General features: G+C 58.3%; 1 protein-coding gene across 1 annotated transcript; it reads right to left on the bottom strand.

The window, feature by feature from the left end:
* Positions 1 to 512: 512 nt before the first annotated feature.
* Positions 513 to 17911, bottom strand: C12H4orf54 (chromosome 12 C4orf54 homolog). Its single transcript, XM_029076542.1, has 4 exons — positions 17465 to 17911; positions 15416 to 17380; positions 14508 to 15347; positions 513 to 1559 (listed from the first exon to the last, which is right to left on the bottom strand). Exons 1-3 carry the CDS (start codon positions 17909 to 17911, stop codon positions 14553 to 14555), a joined length of 3207 nt encoding a protein of 1068 aa, XP_028932375.1. The 3' UTR covers positions 513 to 1559; positions 14508 to 14552.
* Positions 17912 to 18219: the final 308 nt, after the last annotated feature.

The following is an 18219-nucleotide window of genomic DNA, read 5'->3' as shown; positions in this document are numbered from 1 at the left end:
CCCTCTCCCTTAGACTATGAACCTCATGTGGGGCAGGGACTGTGACTGATCTGATTGTATTTCATCTCCCTCAGGACTTGCCCCATTCTACGCACTCTGCAAATATCACAGTTATTACGATCGATGGACCGATTCACGGAGAGGGCCTCAGATAGCCCGATACTTGGCAGCATCTCCCGAGAGGCTCTAAAAAAGGAACCACCGTGCGATCTGGTCCCTGGGTCCCCTGGCTGCAGCCGCAGAGGGTTAGCGATCAAATGATAATAACAACTGGAGTATTTACTAAGCGCTTACTTTGTGCCAAGAATTGTACTAAGCCTTCGGGGAGACAGAAGGCGATCAGGTCGAATGCAGCCTCTGGCTCACAGGGGGCTTGCAGTCTAAGTAGGAGGGAGAACAGGTGTTTGATCTCCGATATACAGATGAGGAAACTGAGGCCCAGAGAAGTCTAAGCACTTACCCAAGGCCACACAGCAGGCAAGTGGCTGAGTCGGGATTAGAATCCAGTTCTGCTAACTTCCAGGCCCGCGCTCTTTCCACGAGCCTGCTTCTCCCACTCTTTCCAAGACTCCTGCAAGCGGTTAGCTCGTTTTGATCATCCTTTCCACCTCGCTTGGGACGCAAACGTACGTCACTTGACCCCCGAGACACGGCGGGCCAACGCTGCCTTGTGAACCTCCACCGTTGGAGGCCGAGAGGGTGAAGTGACGAAAACCTGCCTCGCCAAAGGGGACCCAACTGGTACATTCTAATTCGGTGCCGTGTCCCGCTTCCGAGAGAGCCGCCGGAGACGGCGGGGAGCGGCCACGGATTCGGAGGGGAAGGCTGCCTTCTGAGAGGGAAATTGAGGTCACAGCTCGCCTCAGTGCCCCGCTCCATTTTACATTCAGTGACCGCTCTCTTAACGTCACCTTTAAGGCAGAGCCGACGCCCCTCTTGGGAGTGAAAAGTCAACAGCGAAACCCGATTAAAAGCCGACGTCCGGATAATTTCGCGACCACGGCCCAAACCGACAAATCCCCAAAGGAGGAGGGGCTCAAGTGCCTCGTCCACAAGCTATCCTAAAGTGCTTTCCCCTCAGGTTTCGAAACCAGATGCGGTCCGTGACGCCAGCCGACCTCCACGTCAAAATCCCGAGAACCGGCAAGACCTTCCGAACCGAGCCGGTGCAGTGTCCCGTTTACCCGACAGTCTTGCGAACCTGGAAGTGGTGGGACTAAAACCAGTGGTTCTCTGTTGCCGAGAGCCAACAGAGTTGAACTCTGAGAGAGATTCAAACCTCACCGGGGAGAGGCCAAGAAAAAGTTCACATCCTGCTGTAAATAGAAAAGGAATAACTTTACAGGAAAAAAAAAAAAGCAAGAATTCAGCTGCTTTGTAAAACTAAAACGATGCATTCTGTCCAAACTTGGGTAATTAGGAGAAAACGAGAAACTTACACACTTGTATGGAGCAAAAATTGAGGGAAAAAAACCAAAACGAAGTCGCGGTTTTAAGGAAGAATGCCGGGTGTTCTACCATCTCGTTTTCAGATTTAATGAGGACCGTCCATCCTTGCTCTGCAAAAAACAAAAACACGCAATTCAAAACAGAGGTTAATTTTCAAAATATAACATTTCTTTATTTTTAGACAAACGTTTGCTTCGCCTCAGTGCTCCGTTTGTTTCGGTAGCTGTTTTGAACACCACTCACCGCTGTCCCTGAGTCACTGCGATAAAAGCTGCCAATTCACTCAACTCATCTGAACGTCAAGAGCGAGCCTGACGTTTTTTTTAAATGGTATTTGTTAAGCGCTTATTCTGTGTCAAGCACTGTTCTCAACGCTGGGGTAGAGCCAAGTTCATCAGACTGGACACAGTCCTTACCCTGCATGGGGCTCACGATCTAAATAGGAGGGGGAACAGGTATTGAAGCCCCATTTTTCAGTGAGGAAACCGAGGCACAAAGGAGTCAAATGACTCGCCTGAGGTCACCCACTTTGGAAACGGAATCGAAGTCATGACACTGGCCCGTAACTCCCGCTTCTAGGAGATCACACCGCTCTCATCGGTCAGTCGTATCTATCGAGCGCTTCCTGTGTGCTGAGCATTGTGCAAAGCCCTTGGGAGAGTACAACATAACAATACGACAGACACTCCCTGCCCACAACGATCTCACGGTCTCTCATGAGCATGGCAGCTCCTCGTGCTGGTTCCGGACTTCCCAAAGCGCTCGGTACACTGCGCTCCACTCAGTGGGAGCTCAGTAAACACCATTATTTCCACTCCATAAAGTGGGGCGGGCGGCTAAGACGTTACCCCCTGCCCTGAGCTCTGAAGCCATCCGATCCAGACGACCGAGGCGCAAAAGCAGATTTAATCACCAACAAACCCCATAACCACCAGCTGTTCATGAAGGCTTTGAGAGTTGACTTTCTAGCTATGCCTAAGTAACTAATAGGAGCGGTACTATAAAATACTAACCCGCCCGGCCAAACAGCACCGTACCTATATTCATTCTAACACTGGCTCGGGACCAGCGAAACGTAACCGGAAACCATCTCGGGCAACTGAAAACTTGCTAAAAATAGGCCTCTTTTCGAGCTACCTGTTTTAACTGACGGGCGCTTACCTAAAGTGAACTTTCGAGAAAAAAATACGTGAAAGCTAACACTTCATTAAAGCCGGGGAGACTTACAAGTGATTTCAGAAGAGGTACTGATATTTCGGGGGATAAGCGACCTCCGCTAGTATCAGCTAACGACGGATCATCAGATTAAAGTCAGGGACGGGATTTTTGCTCCCGTGCCATTTAAAAAAGTTTTCAATCAATTCGTCCATTCATTCAGTCGTATTTATTGAGCGCTTACCGCGTGCAGAGCTCTGTACTCGCGCTCGGAAAGTACGATACAGCAACAAAGAGAGACGATCCCTGCCCACAACGGGCTTAAGGTCTCAATCGATGGCATTTACTGAGTGCGTACTGTGTGCAGAGCACTGTACTGAGCGCTTGGGAGAGTACAATATAATAATAATAGTGTTGGTATTTGTCAAGCGCTTACTACGTGCAGAGCACTGTTCTAAGCGCTGGGGTAGATACAGGGGAATGAGGTGGTCCCACGTGAGGCTCACGGTCTTCATCCCCATTTTACAGATGAGGGAACTGAGGCACCGAGAAGTGAAGTGACTTGCCCAGAGTCACACAGCTGACAAGGGGCAGAGTCGGGATTCGAACCCATGACCTCGGACTCTTTCCACTGAGCCACGCTGCTTGTCTAGAGTTGGGAGGCTTTAACCCCACCCTCAGGGATCTTACAGTCTATCGGAAGAGACAGACTTTAAACGGAATTACAGTGAGGGGGGATATCAATAAATCGACCCAGGGTATTTATTGAGCACTTATTGGCTGCAGACCACTGTACTAAACCCTTGGGAGAGTAGAACACAATAACAGATACATTCCCTGAACTTGGGAAACCCTAGGGATGTCCAGGGCACACTCTGCCCACAAGGACCTTCCGCTATAATGGTATTTATTTTGATTTTGCCTACAGGCAATTTGGCTAGAAATCTTGAGAAACAAAGAACTCAGGTGTCAGAAGCGTCTGGGGACTTAAGTGAATGAATTCTGAGTCAATTCCTTCTCCGTGTTGCTCCTTCGAGTCCGTTAATTTGCTTAAACAGTGCTTGGCACACGGTAAGCACTTACCAAATATCGTCATTATTATTATTATTATCGAACAAGTAATTCTGAAGAGCTTCAAAATGGAAAGCTGCGTCAGAAATAACGTGTGGAAATAAAAAGAGACTCAGCAAATATATACCATTCCTCCTCTTCTCCCTTCTCTCTCCCTCCCTGTTCCTCCTCCATCTCTTCAGGCATTCCTCCAGCCTGGGGAGATTTTTCCCAACGTCATGATTTAAGTCTGGGAAAACCATCACCTGGTTTCTAGCTTCTGCGCCTTCAAATAGCCAGAAAAATCTGAAAAACCACCACGCTCCCTCTAGAACAAAGCAGGGGGTTCAGGTCAAAGAAATCGACAGGGGGAAGGGAGCGGGGTGGTGGTGAGAGGCGATCAACCAATGTATTTACTGAGCACTTACCGGGTGCAGAGCACTGTACTAAACGATTGGGAAAGTAGTGTGTCACGGGGTTGGGAGATACGTTCAGTCGGTCAGTCGTATGAATTGGTCCGGTGGTTGCCCATCGATCTCCGCATCAGGCAAACACTCCTCACCATCGGCTTCAAAGCAGTCCATCCCCTCGCCCTCTCCTCCCTCACCTCGCTACTCTCCTACTACAACCCAGCCCCCACACATTTCTCCTTCTCACTAGTACCTCGGCCTCGTCTCGCCATCGACCCCCTGGAACTCTCCCCCTCCTCAAATCCGACAGACTCTCCCCGCCTTCAAAGCTTCATTGAAGGCGCATCTCCTCCGAGAGGCCTTCCCTAAGTCCCCCTTTCCTCTTCTCCCACTCCCTTCTGCGTCACCCTGACTTGCTCCCTTTATTCATCCCCCTCGTGGCTCAGTGGAAAGAGCCCGGGCTTGGGAGTCGGGGGTCATGGGTTCGAAACCCGGCTCTGCCACTTGTCAGCTGTGTGACTGTGGGCGAGTCACTTCACTTCTCGGTGCCTCAGTTACCTCATCTGTAAAATGGGGATTGACTGCGAGTCTCACGTGGGACAACCTGATCATCCTGTGTCTATCCCAGCGCTTAGAACAGTGCTCTGCACATAGCAAACGCTTAACAAATACCAACATTATTATTATGTCCGTATCTGCCATTCATTTATATTAACGTCCGTCTCCCCCTCTAGACTGTAAGCTCGCTGTGGGCAGGGAATGTGTCTGTTTAGTGTTATATTATTCTCTCCCAAGCGCTCAGTACAGTGCACTGCACACAGTAAGAGCTCAATAAATATGACTGAATGAATATAACGGTTGCCCCAAGACAGCTCAGTGCCTTAGGCGAGTGCCACTGCCTCACTTCCAAGCATCTGAGTGCAGGCTAGGAAGCAGCCCAGAACACGGTGGCCACCAACTGCCCGCTGTAGCCCGCTTAAGGGAGGGAAGGGGGCCGGGCAGAGGGAAGAATTGGGCCGGCCAGCTCCCGAACTCAGAGCCACGTGAGCAGGGCTAGGAATGGGGCCAGGGGCTCCTGGGAAGGCTGAGGGAGGTGGCCTGGCCCTCAGAAAGCCTTCAGTGTGGCCTGGTGATAGAGCTCGGGCCTGAGGGTCAGAAGAACCCAGGTTCTGGTCTGCCACTTGTCTGCTGTGCGACCTTGGGCAAGTCACTTCACTTCCTCTATGCTTCAGTTCCCTCATCTGTAAAATGGGGATTGTGACTGAGCCCCCTGTGGGACACGGACTGTTATCATCATTATTATTATTTCAAGGGCTGGATTGGATACAAGATATGTTAGACACGGTCCCCCGTCCCACATGGGGCTCCCAGTCCAACGAGGAGGGTGAACAAGTATCGAGTCCCCATTTTACAGAGGGGAAAACTGAGGCCCAGAGCCACGAAGTGACTTACCCAAGGATACGCAGCCGGGAAGCAGTGGAGTTGGGATTAGAACCCATGTCTCCTGACGCCCTGGCCCGTACTCTCTCCACTAATAATAATAGTAACTGTGGTATTTATTAAGCGCTATGTGCCAGGCACTGCCTTAAGTACCGGGGTGGATACAAGCAAATCGGGTTGAACACAGTCCCTGTAGCACATGAGGCTCAGTCTCAATTCCCGTCTGGCCACCGACTGAATGTTGTGGTTGAAAAAGTGGAAAGAATGAAGGATCGTGCCCCGAACGCAGGCCTCGGAGAGGAGAAGGATGGCGGTGTGGACGACTGGGATGGGATAGCTTGGTTTCGGACATGTTGCACTTGAGGAGGTGGCAGGAACCTCTTCGAAGAATAGGAAGAAAAATGAGAGAGCACAGGGGGACGGAGGGAGGGGCGGGGCCGGAGACGTAGATTCCAGAGTCACCCGTGAAGAAACGGGAGTGAAAGTGGGAGGACGTGGAGGGCTCACCATGGGAGGGAATGTGGACAGTGTGAGAGGAGAAAGGGGACCTAGATCTAGGCCTCGAGGGGCCCCAGAAGAGGTAGAGGAGGAGTCAGCCAAAGAGACTGAGAAGGAACGGCCAGAGAGATAGGAGGGCTAGTCGGGAAAACGCAGACTAGATCGTGTTTCTAGGAGAAGGGAGCGAAATCCCTTCACATCCGATTTCCGAGCTCTGTCACTCGCCCGCTGCGCGACCCCGGGCGAGACTCAATTTCTTGGTGCCTCAGTATCCTCGACTGTAAAACGGGGAGGCAATACTTGTTCTCCCTCCCATTTAGACTGTGAGCTCGGTGAGGGACAGGGACCGTGTCCAACTTGATTATCTTGTATCTACCTCAACTGTGAGTACAGAACTCGGCACATAGCAAGCTCTTAATGGATCCCACAGTAATAATAATAATAACAACGGTATCGGTTAAGGGCTTACTAGGTGCAAAACACCGTTCTAAGCGCTGGAGTATATACAAGGTAATCAAGTTGTCCCAGGTGGGGCTCACAGCCTTAATCCCCATTTTACAGACGAGGTAACTGAGACCCAGAGAAGTTAAGTGAGTTGCGCACAGCTGAGAAGTGGCAGAGCCGGAATTAAAACCCATGACCTCTGACTCCCAGGCCCGCGCTCTTTCCGCTAAGCCACGCTGCTTCTCTGATCTCATAATTATCATTCTCCACACCTTCAAAACCCTCCTAAAAACACATCTCCTCCAAGAGGCCCTCCCAGACCATGGGGTTTATCTCCCCTCTCCACCCTTCCCCTCTGCATCAACTACGCACTTGGCTGCTCACCACGTAAGCACTTTGATGTTCATCCCAGCACCACAGTGCTCACGTAAATATTCTCATCCTCCTACTATTTCCCCCATCTGTAACATATTTAACAGTCGACTGTAAGCTCCTTGTGAGCAGGAATTGTGAGCACCAACTCCATTATACTGAACTTTCCCACGTCCTTAGTCCGGTGTTCTGTACACAGTAAGCGCTCAATATGTGCCACTGATTGATTCCTTTCCAAATTGCATCTCTTTCAGGAGGCCTTAATTTATCTCCCCTCTTTATATTCCCCATCCCCCCCCCCACCAACTGCCACTTTATCCAGTCACTAGTATTTATTAGGCAATTACTCGGTGAGACGCCGCCCTAAGATCTTGGGAGAGTACAACCGATAAGCCCTCAGTAAATACGATTGAATGAATCATCCCCGTCCTCGAGGGGCTTGCAATTTACTGTGTGCAGAGCACTGAACTAAGCGCTTGGGAGAATCCATAAAATAGAGTTAGTAGACGCGATGCAATCGTATTTACTGATGGCTTACTGAACTAAGCACTTGGAAGAGTACATAAAATAGAGTTAGTAGACACGATTCCTGCCCTAGAAGAGCTCACAATCGACTGCGTGCAGAGCACTCAACTAAGCACTTGGGAGAGTTCGACAGACATGATCTCTGCCCTCCAGGCCCGCTGAGCACTTCTGTACCTCCTAAGCACTTGACCACACCTCCACTTGACCTGTACCATTTAGGTACATTTCTTTATACTCAATAACCTCCTCCAATCTCTGACTTCGCCGTCTACCTGCCCCAAGTAGATGGTAGGTTCCTCAGGGGTGGGAATCACGTCTTCTAACCCTGAAGTCCTCTCCCAGACACTCAAGCGAGTGCCCGGCCGCACAGTGGGCACTCGATAAATACTACTGTCGGCTTAAGATCGCATCTCCTCCAAGAGACCATCCCCGCTTAAGCCCTCTTTCCCCAACTCCCTCTCCCTTCCGCATTATCTATGCCCTTGGATCTGTGCCCTTAAAAAACTTCATCCCACCCTCGGCCCCACAACCTTTCTTTTTTAATGGTATTTGTTGAGCGCTTACTCTGTGCCGTGCACTGTTCTAAGTGCCGGGATAGATACAAGCTAGTCAGGTTGGATACAGACCCGTACCCACGTGGCGCTCACGGTCCAGCCCCATTTTACTGCTGAGGGAACTGAGGCCCAGAGAAGTTAAGTGATTTGCCTGAGGTTACATAGCAGACAGGTGGCAGAGCCTGGATTAGAACCCAGGTCCTCATGACTCCCAGACCTGTGCTCTCTCTACTAGGCCACGCCGCTTCTCACCTATCCATAATTTATCTATTGATACGTCTGTCTCCTCCTCTAGACTTTAAGTCCGCTGTGGGTAGAGAACTTACCTAGCAATTCTTTTGTATTTTACATAATAATAATGTTGGTACCTGTTAAGTGCTTACTATGTGCAGAGCACTGTTCTAAGTGCTGGGGTAGATACAGGGTCATCGGGTTGTCCCACGTGAGGCTCACAGATAATCCCCATTTTCCAGACGAGGTAACTGAGGCCCAGAGAAGTGAAGTGACTCGCCCACAGCCACACAGCTGACAGGTGGCAGAGCCGGAATTCGAACCCATGACCTCGGACTCCTAAGTCCGTGCTCTTTCCACTGAGCCACGATGCTTTACATGGGAAGCAGCGTGGCTTAGTGGATAGAGCACGGGCCTTGGAGTCAGAAGGATCTGAGTTCTTATCCCAGCTCTGCCACTTGTCTGCTGTGTGACCTTGGCCAAGTCACTTCACTTATCTGCACCTCAGTTACCTCATCTGTAAAATGGGGATTAAGAGTGTGAGCCTCGTGTGGGACAGGGGTTGTGTCCAACCTGACGGACTTGTATCTCCTCCAGTGCTTAGAAGAGTGCTTGGCACATAGTAATGATGACAATGATGATGTTGCTATTTGTCAAGCGCTTATTATGTGCAGAGCACTGTTCTAAGCGCTGGGGTAGATACAGGGTAATCAGGGTGTCCCACACGAGGCTCACAGTTAATCACCATTTGACAGGTGAGGTCACTGAGGCACAGAGAAGTGAAGTGACTTGCCCACAGTCACACGGCTGACAGGTGGCAGAGGCGGCATTCAAACCCACGACCTCCGACTCCCAAGCCCGGGCTCTTTCCACTGAGCCACGCTGCTTAGTACGTACTTAAAAAGTACCAAAATTATTATTATTATTTTTCTTTCCAAGTGCTCTGCCACAGTAAGCTCTCAATAAATACCACCGACTGATGGATTGCAAGGGATCCATACTGTCCAAAGTAGCAGAGCGGTCGAAAAGGATGAGGGCAGAGTAATAATAATTATGGTAATCGTTAAGCGCTTACTATGGGTCAAGCACTGTACTAAGCGCAGGGGTGGATATAAGCAAATGGGGTTGGATGCAGTCCCTGTCCCCGTGTGGGTCCCAGTCTCAATCCCCATTTTACAGATTAGGTAACTGAGGCCCAGAGAAGTGAAGCGACCTGCTCAAGGTCACAGAGTAAGCACTTAAATACCATTATGATTGTGATTATTATTATTATTACATCCTGCTTTCCCCGCTCCGGGCTGATGAGGGGAGAGCCGGACCCAGGCCAGTACAAACCCCCTCCAGGAACTGGGAGAGCCCCGGCTAGGAGGCCCAGACTGGAGTCCCCCCCCAGCTCCTGCCTCTGTCGTGGGGCCGAGGACTGGGAAGCAGAGGACAGAGAAGCAGCGTGGCTCAGTGGAAAGAGCCCGGGCTTGGGAGTCAGAGGTCGTGGGTTCTAATCCCAGCTCTGCCGCTTGTCAGCTGTGTGACTTTGGGCAAGTCATTTCACTTCTCTGTGCCTCAGTGACCTCATCTGTAAAATGGGGATGAAGGCTGTCAGTCCCATGTGGGACAACCTGATTACCTAGTATTCCCCTCCAGGGCTTAGAACAGCGCTTGGCACATAGTAAGCGCTTAACGAATACCATCAGCATCGTTATTATTTACAAAGACCAGCATTATTATAGAGTTCTCGTGGGAAAAATGCCCAAGTGGTTTACCACTGCCTTCTTCCGTGCAATCGACTCAAATCTCGCCCATGCCGCTGCTGCCCAGCACGGGGTAGTTTTGACTCGTAGCCGACCAAGCTAGGGATGAAATGGACAGACCTCCGCTTGACTCTCCCCCCGGTAGCCGAGACTGGTAGAATACCGTAAACTCTCCGGACGCGATCTCGAGAGGGGAGAAATGTGCCCACCCATTATGGAACTTCCCCGGCCCTACCCCCTGGAAAGTCCCAGCCTCCCCTCCCCCCGCCCCTCTACGCCCACTGGATTCTCACCGGGAGCCTGAGAAAGTCCGGTAACTCGGGGGAAGGGGCTGACCGACACCCTGAGACACGGCTCATCCCCTCCAGAAGGATCCGGGCACCGCGTCTACCCGGCGTTGACCCTCGGGCGTCACGCTTTCACACCAAAAGGGTTAAAGTCCCTGACCCGACGAACCCTGGAAACTCCAGGAGGAGTCAGACCCCTGCATTCCGGGCAGGGGGTGCGTGTGTGTGTGTGTGTCTGTGATCTGGAGAGCGGGGGGACCTAAAGCCTGTGAATCCCAAAGTGGTTCTCTCCCTCCCTCTCATTCCAAGCAGACGGGGAGCCCCGCTCATGCCTGGGGAACCACAGCCTCGACCCCCCCCCCGCCACCTTTGATTGATCGATTCCTTCATTCAACCGTATTTATTGAGCGATTTCTGTGTGCGGAGCACTGGACTGAGCCCTTGGGAGAGTACGCTATAACAATACAGCAGACACCTTCCCTACCCACAGTGACTTTACAGTCTGTGGGGGAGATTCACATTAATATAAATTACTGATACGTACCTAAGTGCCGTGGGAGAGCCGCTTCCCCCTCCCCTTCTCCCTCCACGTCCTCTCCCGCCCTTTTCAGCAGCTCTGGGAAGGGAATCAGTCGCCTGAAGCCGGCAGACCCCGTGCGCTTGGGTTCTGAACGGACCTCGTGGAGTTTCTGGACTTTAAATGCCTGGCCGGGGATCGGCCCCGGCCCAGCCCGGGCTAAGCCCCTAAGCAACCTCTGCCTGGCCCAGCTCTGCCCCTATTCCTCCCCTGCCCCATAATAATAATAATAATAATAACAACGGTGGTATTTGTAAAGCGCTTACTATGTGTCAGCCACTGGGGTGGATACAAGAAAATCAAGTCGGAGGCAGTCTCTGTCCCTCGTGGGGTTCGCGGTCTCAATCCCCGTTTCACAGACGAGGCAATCGGGGTACAGAGAAGCGAAGTGACTTACCCAAGGTCACAGAGCAGACCAGTGGCCGAGGCCGGATTAGAACCCATGACCTTCTGACTCCCAGCCTCGCGCTCTGTCCGCTACACCCTACTGCTTCTCTTCTGCCATCTTTGCTCCTACCCGCCTCTGCCTGTACCCCAGCTCTGCCTGACCGTCTTCCTTCACACCTTTCCCTGGTTTGGGATCGGGGAGGGGCGGGAGCCCTCTCCCTCTCTACTCCCTAGCCCGAGGCGGGCAGCCCGGATCGGGGTCTAGGATCGTGGGGAGGGAGAGTGAGCGCGGATAGAACAGAAAATAAAGCCAGAAACGAACACGGTAGAGAGCTCGCGGTACCGTTTTACCGCAGAAGTTGACCGCAAAGAGGCAACTGAATAAGCATATCCATCAGTTCTCTGCCTTTTTGTTAATCCTTTTGGTCAAACAAATAGAAGTGGCCACAACCTTCGGTGGGGACCACCCTCGCCTGGATGCCTCGTCTGCTGGGTGACCTCGGATGAGTCACTTACCGTCTCTGTGCCTCATCTGTAACATGGGGATTAGGACCGTGAGCCCCGTGGGGGACAGGGACTGTGTCTGACCTGATTAGCTTGTTACCTACCCCATGCTTAGAACAGTGCTTGACACATAGTAAGCGCTTAAATACCATCATTCTCTGTGCTTCAGTTCCCGCATCTGGGAGACACAAGATAATCGGGTCCCACTTGAATCTACCCCAGCACTCTGCACAGTTTTTGCCAGATAGTAAGCGCTTAGCCAACACAGGGGTGAGTGGCCACCCGTCCCCAGCACCTAGAGGGGGGGGAGAGGTCGCTGATGCCGGAAAAGAGAAGCAGCACCAGGAATTCTGCTGGATCGTACTTTTCCAGATGCTTACCACAGTGCTGTGCACACAGAAAGCACTCAATAAATACCACTGATTGAATGAGGAGAGAGGAAGACAAACCAGTGGGTGTGTGGTGGGGGGGGGGGGGGGCGGGGGAGACATAGGCAGTTCCCTGGCTATCGATCAAACAGCGATATTTCTTGAGTGCTTATTTACAATGAGTAGAGGGACTTGGCAGAGAACAACGGGTTACAGTTTGTAGACCCCTTCCTCGCCCACAGGAGCTTACTGTCTAGATACTACTGCCTTGCTTCTCTCCTTCTACAATCCAGCCCTCACACCCCGCTCCTCTGGTGCCGCTGACCTTTTGCTGGGCCTCCGTCTCGCCGCCGACCCCGACCCAGGTCCTACTTCGGGCCTGGAGCGCCCTCCCTCCTCTAATCTGACACTTTCCCCCCTTCAAAGCCTTATCGAAGCCCCATCTCCTCCGAGGGGCCTTCCCTGACAAAGCCCCACTTTTCCTCTTCTCCCCATCCCTTCTGCGTCGCCCTGACTGGCTCCCTTTGCTCTTTCCCCCGCCAGCCCAAAGACACTTATGTCCCTATTGCCCACCAACCTCCGCAGGAAACAAAAACGTCTTACTCTGGACTTCAAGGGTCTCCATCACCTCGCCCCCTCCTACCTCTCCTCCCTTCTCTCTTTCCACCGCCCGCCCCGCACGCTCCGCGCCTCCGCCGCCCACCTCCTCGCCGTCCCCCGTTCACGCCCATCCCGCCGTCGACCCCGGCCCACGTCCTCCCGCTGTCCCGGAACGCCCTCCCTCCTCACCTCCGCCAAACTCACTCTCTTCCCCTCTTCAGAGCCCTACTGAGAGCTCGCCTCCTCCAAGAGGCCTTCCCAGACTGACTTTCCCCTTTTCCCTCCGTTCCCTCTCTGCTCCCCTTCCTCCCTCTGCTCCCTCGCCCTTCCCCCCTTCTCCCCTCAGCTAAGCCCCCTTTCTCTCTGCTCCTCCCCCTCTTCCTTCCCCTCCCCTCAGCATTGTGCTCATTTGTACGTATTTTTATCACCCTATTTATTTTGTTAACGAGGTGTCCGTTATAATATAATATAATTCGTCGTGATTATGTCGTCTCGTTTTTGTCCGTCTGTCTCCCCCGATCAGACTGTGAGCCCGTCATTGGGCGGGCACTGTCTCTGTCTCTTGCTGAACTGTATATTCCAAGAGCTTGGTACAGTGCTCTGCACATAGTAAGCGCTCAATAAATACTACTGAATGAATGAACCTGTCATTTTACTTATTTCTACTGATGTCTGTCTTCCCGCCCCGCCTCCTCTAGCCTGTTGTGGGCAGGAAATGTTACCGCTTATTGTTGTACCGTCGTCTCCAAAGGGCTTCGCCCAGTGCCCCGCGCACAGTAAGCTCTCAATAAATACGATCGAATGAATGAATCGGGGGAGAGGCAGACACACCGGTGCGGAGAGTGGGGGAAGCAGTTCCCTATTATTCATTCAATAGTATTTCTTGAGCGCGTACTGTGTGCGGAGCACTGTACTAAGCGCTTGGAACGGACAAATCGGTAACAGATAGAGACGGCCCCTGCCCTCTGACGGGCTTAGGGTCTTCACTGAGTGCTTACGATGAGCAGGAGACCATAAGGACTTGGGAGAGGACAATGCCGTCTAGTTTGCAGACACCTTCCTCGCCCACAGCGAGCTTACTGTCTAGATCCTACCGCCCGTGTGACGGACAGCTCCGATTAAGCTGGGAGCCCCAGGAGGAACAGGGACGGCGTTCATCCATCCGTGCGATCGTATTTATTGAGCGCTTGCTGCGTGCGGGGCACTGGACGGAGCTTGGAAAATCCAGTTCGGCAACGGATAGAGAAGATCCCTACCCAACAACGGGTTCACAGTCTAGAAGTGGGGAGACAGACCACAAACCGAAACAGGTACAAGTAAACAGGCATCAGTAGCATCAACCTGATTACCTTCTACCTACTCCAACGCTTAGAACGGTGCTGGGCACCTATCGCGCACTTGGATACGTTATCGACAACGATGATAATGATAATTAGGCTGTTCCCCTCCCCACCGATCTGACCGCTGCTCAGAGATGAGACCCCCTTCCGGCCCCCGTCGCCCCTGGAAGACGCCCCCAGTCCTTGCGGCGCCCCAGTTTTCTTGCCCCTTTGGACCGTCGGCTAATGACGGGCAGGGAATGCGGGCGCAAATTCTGTTATTCGGCACGCCGTCGTCCCCATTCTACAGGTGAGGTAACCGAGGCCCCGAGAGGTGAAGCGACTTGCCCAAAGTCACCCCGGCTGACGAGCGGCGGAGCCGGGATCGGAACCCACGACCCCCGGCCCGAGATCACACAGCAGACAAGAGGTGGAGCTGGGATTAGGAGCCGGGTCCTCCGACTCCCAGGCCCGCGCTCTTTGCACCGGGCCACGCCGCTTCCCAACCTCCGCAGGCTCCCCCTCGCCCCCCCGGCCCCCCGCCGGCCCCGGCCGACCCCGGCCTCTTGAGAGCGGCCGACGTCCTTACCGGCAGCAGGCCCGGCTCGTCTCCCGGGCGGGGCCGGGCCCTTGGTCATCTGTGCTCGACCACGAAGCTCATGGTGGTGCCGTCGAAGGACGGGGGAGCCACGAGCCGGGGGCCCAGGGGCTGGGAGGTGACGCTGATGACCGGCTTGCCGTGGACCTGCGCGTAGCCCTTGGCTCCCACCAGCTGCGAGGGCCCGGCGGCGGCGGCCGTGGCCGAGGACGGGCAGGCGGAGGAGGAGGAGGAGGAGGCGGGTGGGGATCGGCCGGTGGTGATGAAATAGGGGGGGTCGGCGGCGAAGGACCCCTCCGCGGGGTCCTTGGAGCCGGGGGTCCCCGGGGCCGGCTCGCCGGGCGGGGCGAGGGGCAGGGCGCCGGAGGAGAGGACGGCGGGCAGGAAGCCGGGGTAGATGACGTAGGCGGGGCCGTAGGCGCCCGGGCTCAACAGCGGCACGGGGGTCACCGGGGACAGCGGGGTGACCGGGGCAGTGGGCGACGGGGCCGGGGTCCGCGACGGCGGGGCCAGGGGCACGTCCACGTACTGGCCGGTCTCCGGGTCGAAGAGCCTGCGGGTCAGGGGCCGCGGGGCCGGGGCGTCCACCAGGTAGCACTGGCCGGTGGCCAGGTCCAGCAGGACCTTGCGCTGGGTGGCCGGGGCCGGCGGGGCGGGGGACAGCGTGGGCGGGGTGAAGCAGAGCAGCTGCGGCTGGACGCCGGGCAGGCCGAAGGGCAGCGGTTGCGGGGCGTTGGGGGCGGGGGGAGGCCGGGCGTCGGGATCCCCGGGGGGCTCGGCCCGACCCCGCCAGCCGGCCCCGCCCGGGGCGGCCCGGGGGCCGGCGGCCGCCTGGCCGCGGGCGCCCAGAGGGGGCAGGCCGCCCAGGGCGGTGGCCGTCGCCCCCTCCCCGGCCCCGCGCCCCCCTTGCGGGCCAGGGCCGGGTAGCCGCCCCAGTCGCCCCCGGCCCGGTCGGGGGTCTTGGCCTCCCCGTCGCCCTTTCTGGGCGCGGGTCCGGAGGAGATCTTCAGGGAGCAGAGGCCGGGGCCCCGGGGGAACCTGCCGGCCGGCCCCCCTTCGGCCGCGGGGACGCCCTTGGGGCCGCCGACCTGGCCGGCCGGGCCCGGGGCGCCGGGGCCCTGCGGGGGCCGGGCGGGGGACCGCAGGGGGGGCCGCGGCGGCGTCTCCGGGCCCCCGGGGGCCGGAGGAATGTAGAGGGAGCGCGGCCTCTGCCGGGCCAGGCTCTCGAAGGCGGCCGCCCGGGAGGACACGCTCTCCGCGCCCGGGTTGGAATTGCGCCTCTGCAAGCGCTCGCCGCCCGGGCCCCCTCCCGGCCCCCTCGGCGGCCCCCGGCCGGGCCCCCCTCCGGCCCCCGGGGCCTCCTCCTGCGGCGCGGCCGGGCCGGGCTCGGGCCGGCCCCGCGGGCGCTCTTCGGCGGCCACCTTCAGGCGCTCCTCGCTGGCGATGAGGGAGAGCACGTGGCTGTCGGCCAGGGAGGACGGAGGCTGGCTCCGGCGCCTCCACTCCTGCCGGTCGAAGCTGTAGAGCTCCTCCATGGTCCTCACGGCGGCCGTGAGCTTCTCCAGCGCGTTGCGCGGGGGTCCCTTGGCCGCCTCCCGGGGGTCCCCCTCCTCCGGCGCCTCCCGGCCCACGGCCCTGGGCCTCTCGGGCGACTTGAGCGCCGCGGCCTTGGCGACGATCTTCAGCACGGGCAGGTGGGTGCCCTCCGTTTTGTTGGGGGCGATGGTGGCCACGGGCAAGCGGCCCGAAGCCCGGTGCACCAGGACGGTCCCCTCGGGGGAGGCGGGCCGGGGCCGGGGGGCCTTGCCGCCGGCCTCCTTGCCCCGGAGCACCGCCTGGCAGGTGACGACCAGGGGCGACGAGGACCCGGGCGGGCCGGCGGCCGCGGGCCGGGGCCCGGGGCCGGGGAGGCCGCCCTCGGGGGTGACGCTGCCCCGCTCCCCGCCCTCCCCCGCGCCCTTGATGAGCTTGCGGACGTCCCTCACCTGGTGGAGAGGGCCCGGGGCCCTGGCCTGGTCCCTGACGTTGCGGACCAGGAACTGGGGCAGGACCCGGTCCAGCCCGTCGCCCCGGAGGAGCTTGGCCGGCCGGTCGGCCGGCCGGCCGGAGGGCCGGGCGGCGGCCGCCTCCGGGGGCCCGAGCAGCCTGGCGACGTCGCAGTCCGAGCCGGGCGGCCGCACGCTCCCCAGGCGGATCTTGATCTCGGGGGCCGCGGCCGGAGCCGGGGGCTTGGACGCCCGCTCGGCCGGCGGGCCGAGCGGCCCGGCGACGTCCCAGTCCGAGCCGGGCGGCCGCACGCTGCCCAGGCGGATCTCGATCTCGGGGGCCGCGGCCGGAGCCGGGGGCTCGGACGCCCGCTCGGCCGGCGGGCCGGCCCGGCCGCCGGGCCGGAGGGCGGGCACGAACAGGCTGGACATGACCGTGGCGCCGGCCGGGCGGAGCCCCGTCCGCCCCCCGGGGGCCCCGTCTTCGCGCCCCTCGGCCTCCCGGGCCTTCCAGGAGCGGAAGGCGCTGTTCCGGCTGCGCAGGAAGACGCCCTTGACCGGCTCCGAGGCCCCGGGCCGGAGGGGGCCGGGCGACCCCGCCGTCTCCCGGGGCGCGCCGGCCCGGAAAGTGGGCGAGCCGGGCCCGGCCCGCTCCCCGTCCGCCTCGGGCCCGCCGGCCCCCGTCTGCCCGGGGCCCTCCTCGGAGCGGGCCGGGGCCCGCGGCCGCGGGCCCCGCTCCCGGGCCGTCCCGTCGGGGTCGCCCTGGGCCCCCCGGCCCCGCTCCAGCCGGAATTCCCGCTCGCGCCGCATCTTCTTGGAGATGACGGTCTTCAGGAGGCTGGACGCCGAGTCAGACCCGCGGGGGCCGGGCCGGCCGCCGTCGGCCCCGGCCCCCGGGCGGTCCTCCCGCCGTCCCCCGCCCCCCGGCCGGGCCGGGCTCTCCGTCCCGGGGGCCGGCGGCGCCTCCACGTGGGCGATCTCGCCGTCCACCCGGCTGACCACGAAGTCCAGCGCCTTGGCCTGGGTCTTGGCGGCGCGGGCCGGGAGCCGGTCGGGGGCCGCCGGGGCCCCGCGGCCCCGTCCTCCGCCGGGCCCGCGCGGGGGGTCCTCCCGGGGGTCCAGCGTCCCGCCCTTGAGGTCCAGCAGGGCGGAGCGGCGGCCCGGGCCTCCTTCCGGCGGGGCGGCCGAGGGCTCCCGGGAGGCGACGGCCGGCGCCTCGAAGCTGGGGTAGGCCAGGCTGCGGAAAGCGCGGGACGTCAGGCTTCGCACCTCCTTGTCCGCCTCGTCCAGCTCGCTGACGGCGCTGGAAGCCCCGCTGGACCGGTCGGCCGGCTCCTTGGCCCTCGGGGGTCCTCCGCCGGGGCCCGGCCGGGCCCGGGGAGGGGGCACCGAGGCCCCGGCCCGGCTCATGGCCCCCCGGGCGGGTCCCGGCCCGTCCCCCTTGGGCTCCGGGCCGGTCCCGTCCGTTGGCCGGAGAGGAGGGGCCGGATCCGGCGGGGTGGGCCGCGGGGCCGGGGGGTCCGGGGGGCTCCGGGGTGGCCCCCGTCGGGGGGTGCGGGCCGGCTGGGCCCGTCGAGGCGGCTGTCGCGGGCGGGACTGGCCTGGGAAGGGCCGGGCCCGGGGGCCGCGCTGACCCAGCAGCTGTCGCCCTCCCCCTGCTCCTCCCCTCGCCCACCCCTCCCTCCCTCCTCCTCCTCCTCCTCCTCCTCCAGGGAGCC

This window comes from Ornithorhynchus anatinus, chromosome 12 (genome assembly GCF_004115215.2).
Source record: "Ornithorhynchus anatinus isolate Pmale09 chromosome 12, mOrnAna1.pri.v4, whole genome shotgun sequence".
NCBI lineage: Eukaryota > Metazoa > Chordata > Mammalia > Monotremata > Ornithorhynchidae > Ornithorhynchus > Ornithorhynchus anatinus.
Note: the sequence above shows the minus strand (reverse complement) of the source record. Positions and strands in the feature narration are given on the sequence as shown.

Excerpts from the sequence above, each read along its gene's own strand:
- C12H4orf54 (XM_029076542.1), bottom strand. The coding sequence starts at position 17,911 with ATGAGCCGGGCCGGGGCCTCGGTGCCCCCTCCCCGGGCCCGGCCGGGC. Across the intron at positions 17,381-17,464 it reads GCGAGATCGCCCACGTGGAG|GGCGGCCGGCCCGGCCCCCG; the intron begins GCGCCGCCGGCC and ends GCCGGGGCCGAC. Across the intron at positions 15,348-15,415 it reads CCCTGGCCCGCAAGGGGGGC|GCGGCCGCCGGCCCCCGGGC; the intron begins GCGGGGCCGGGG and ends GCCCGCGGCCAG.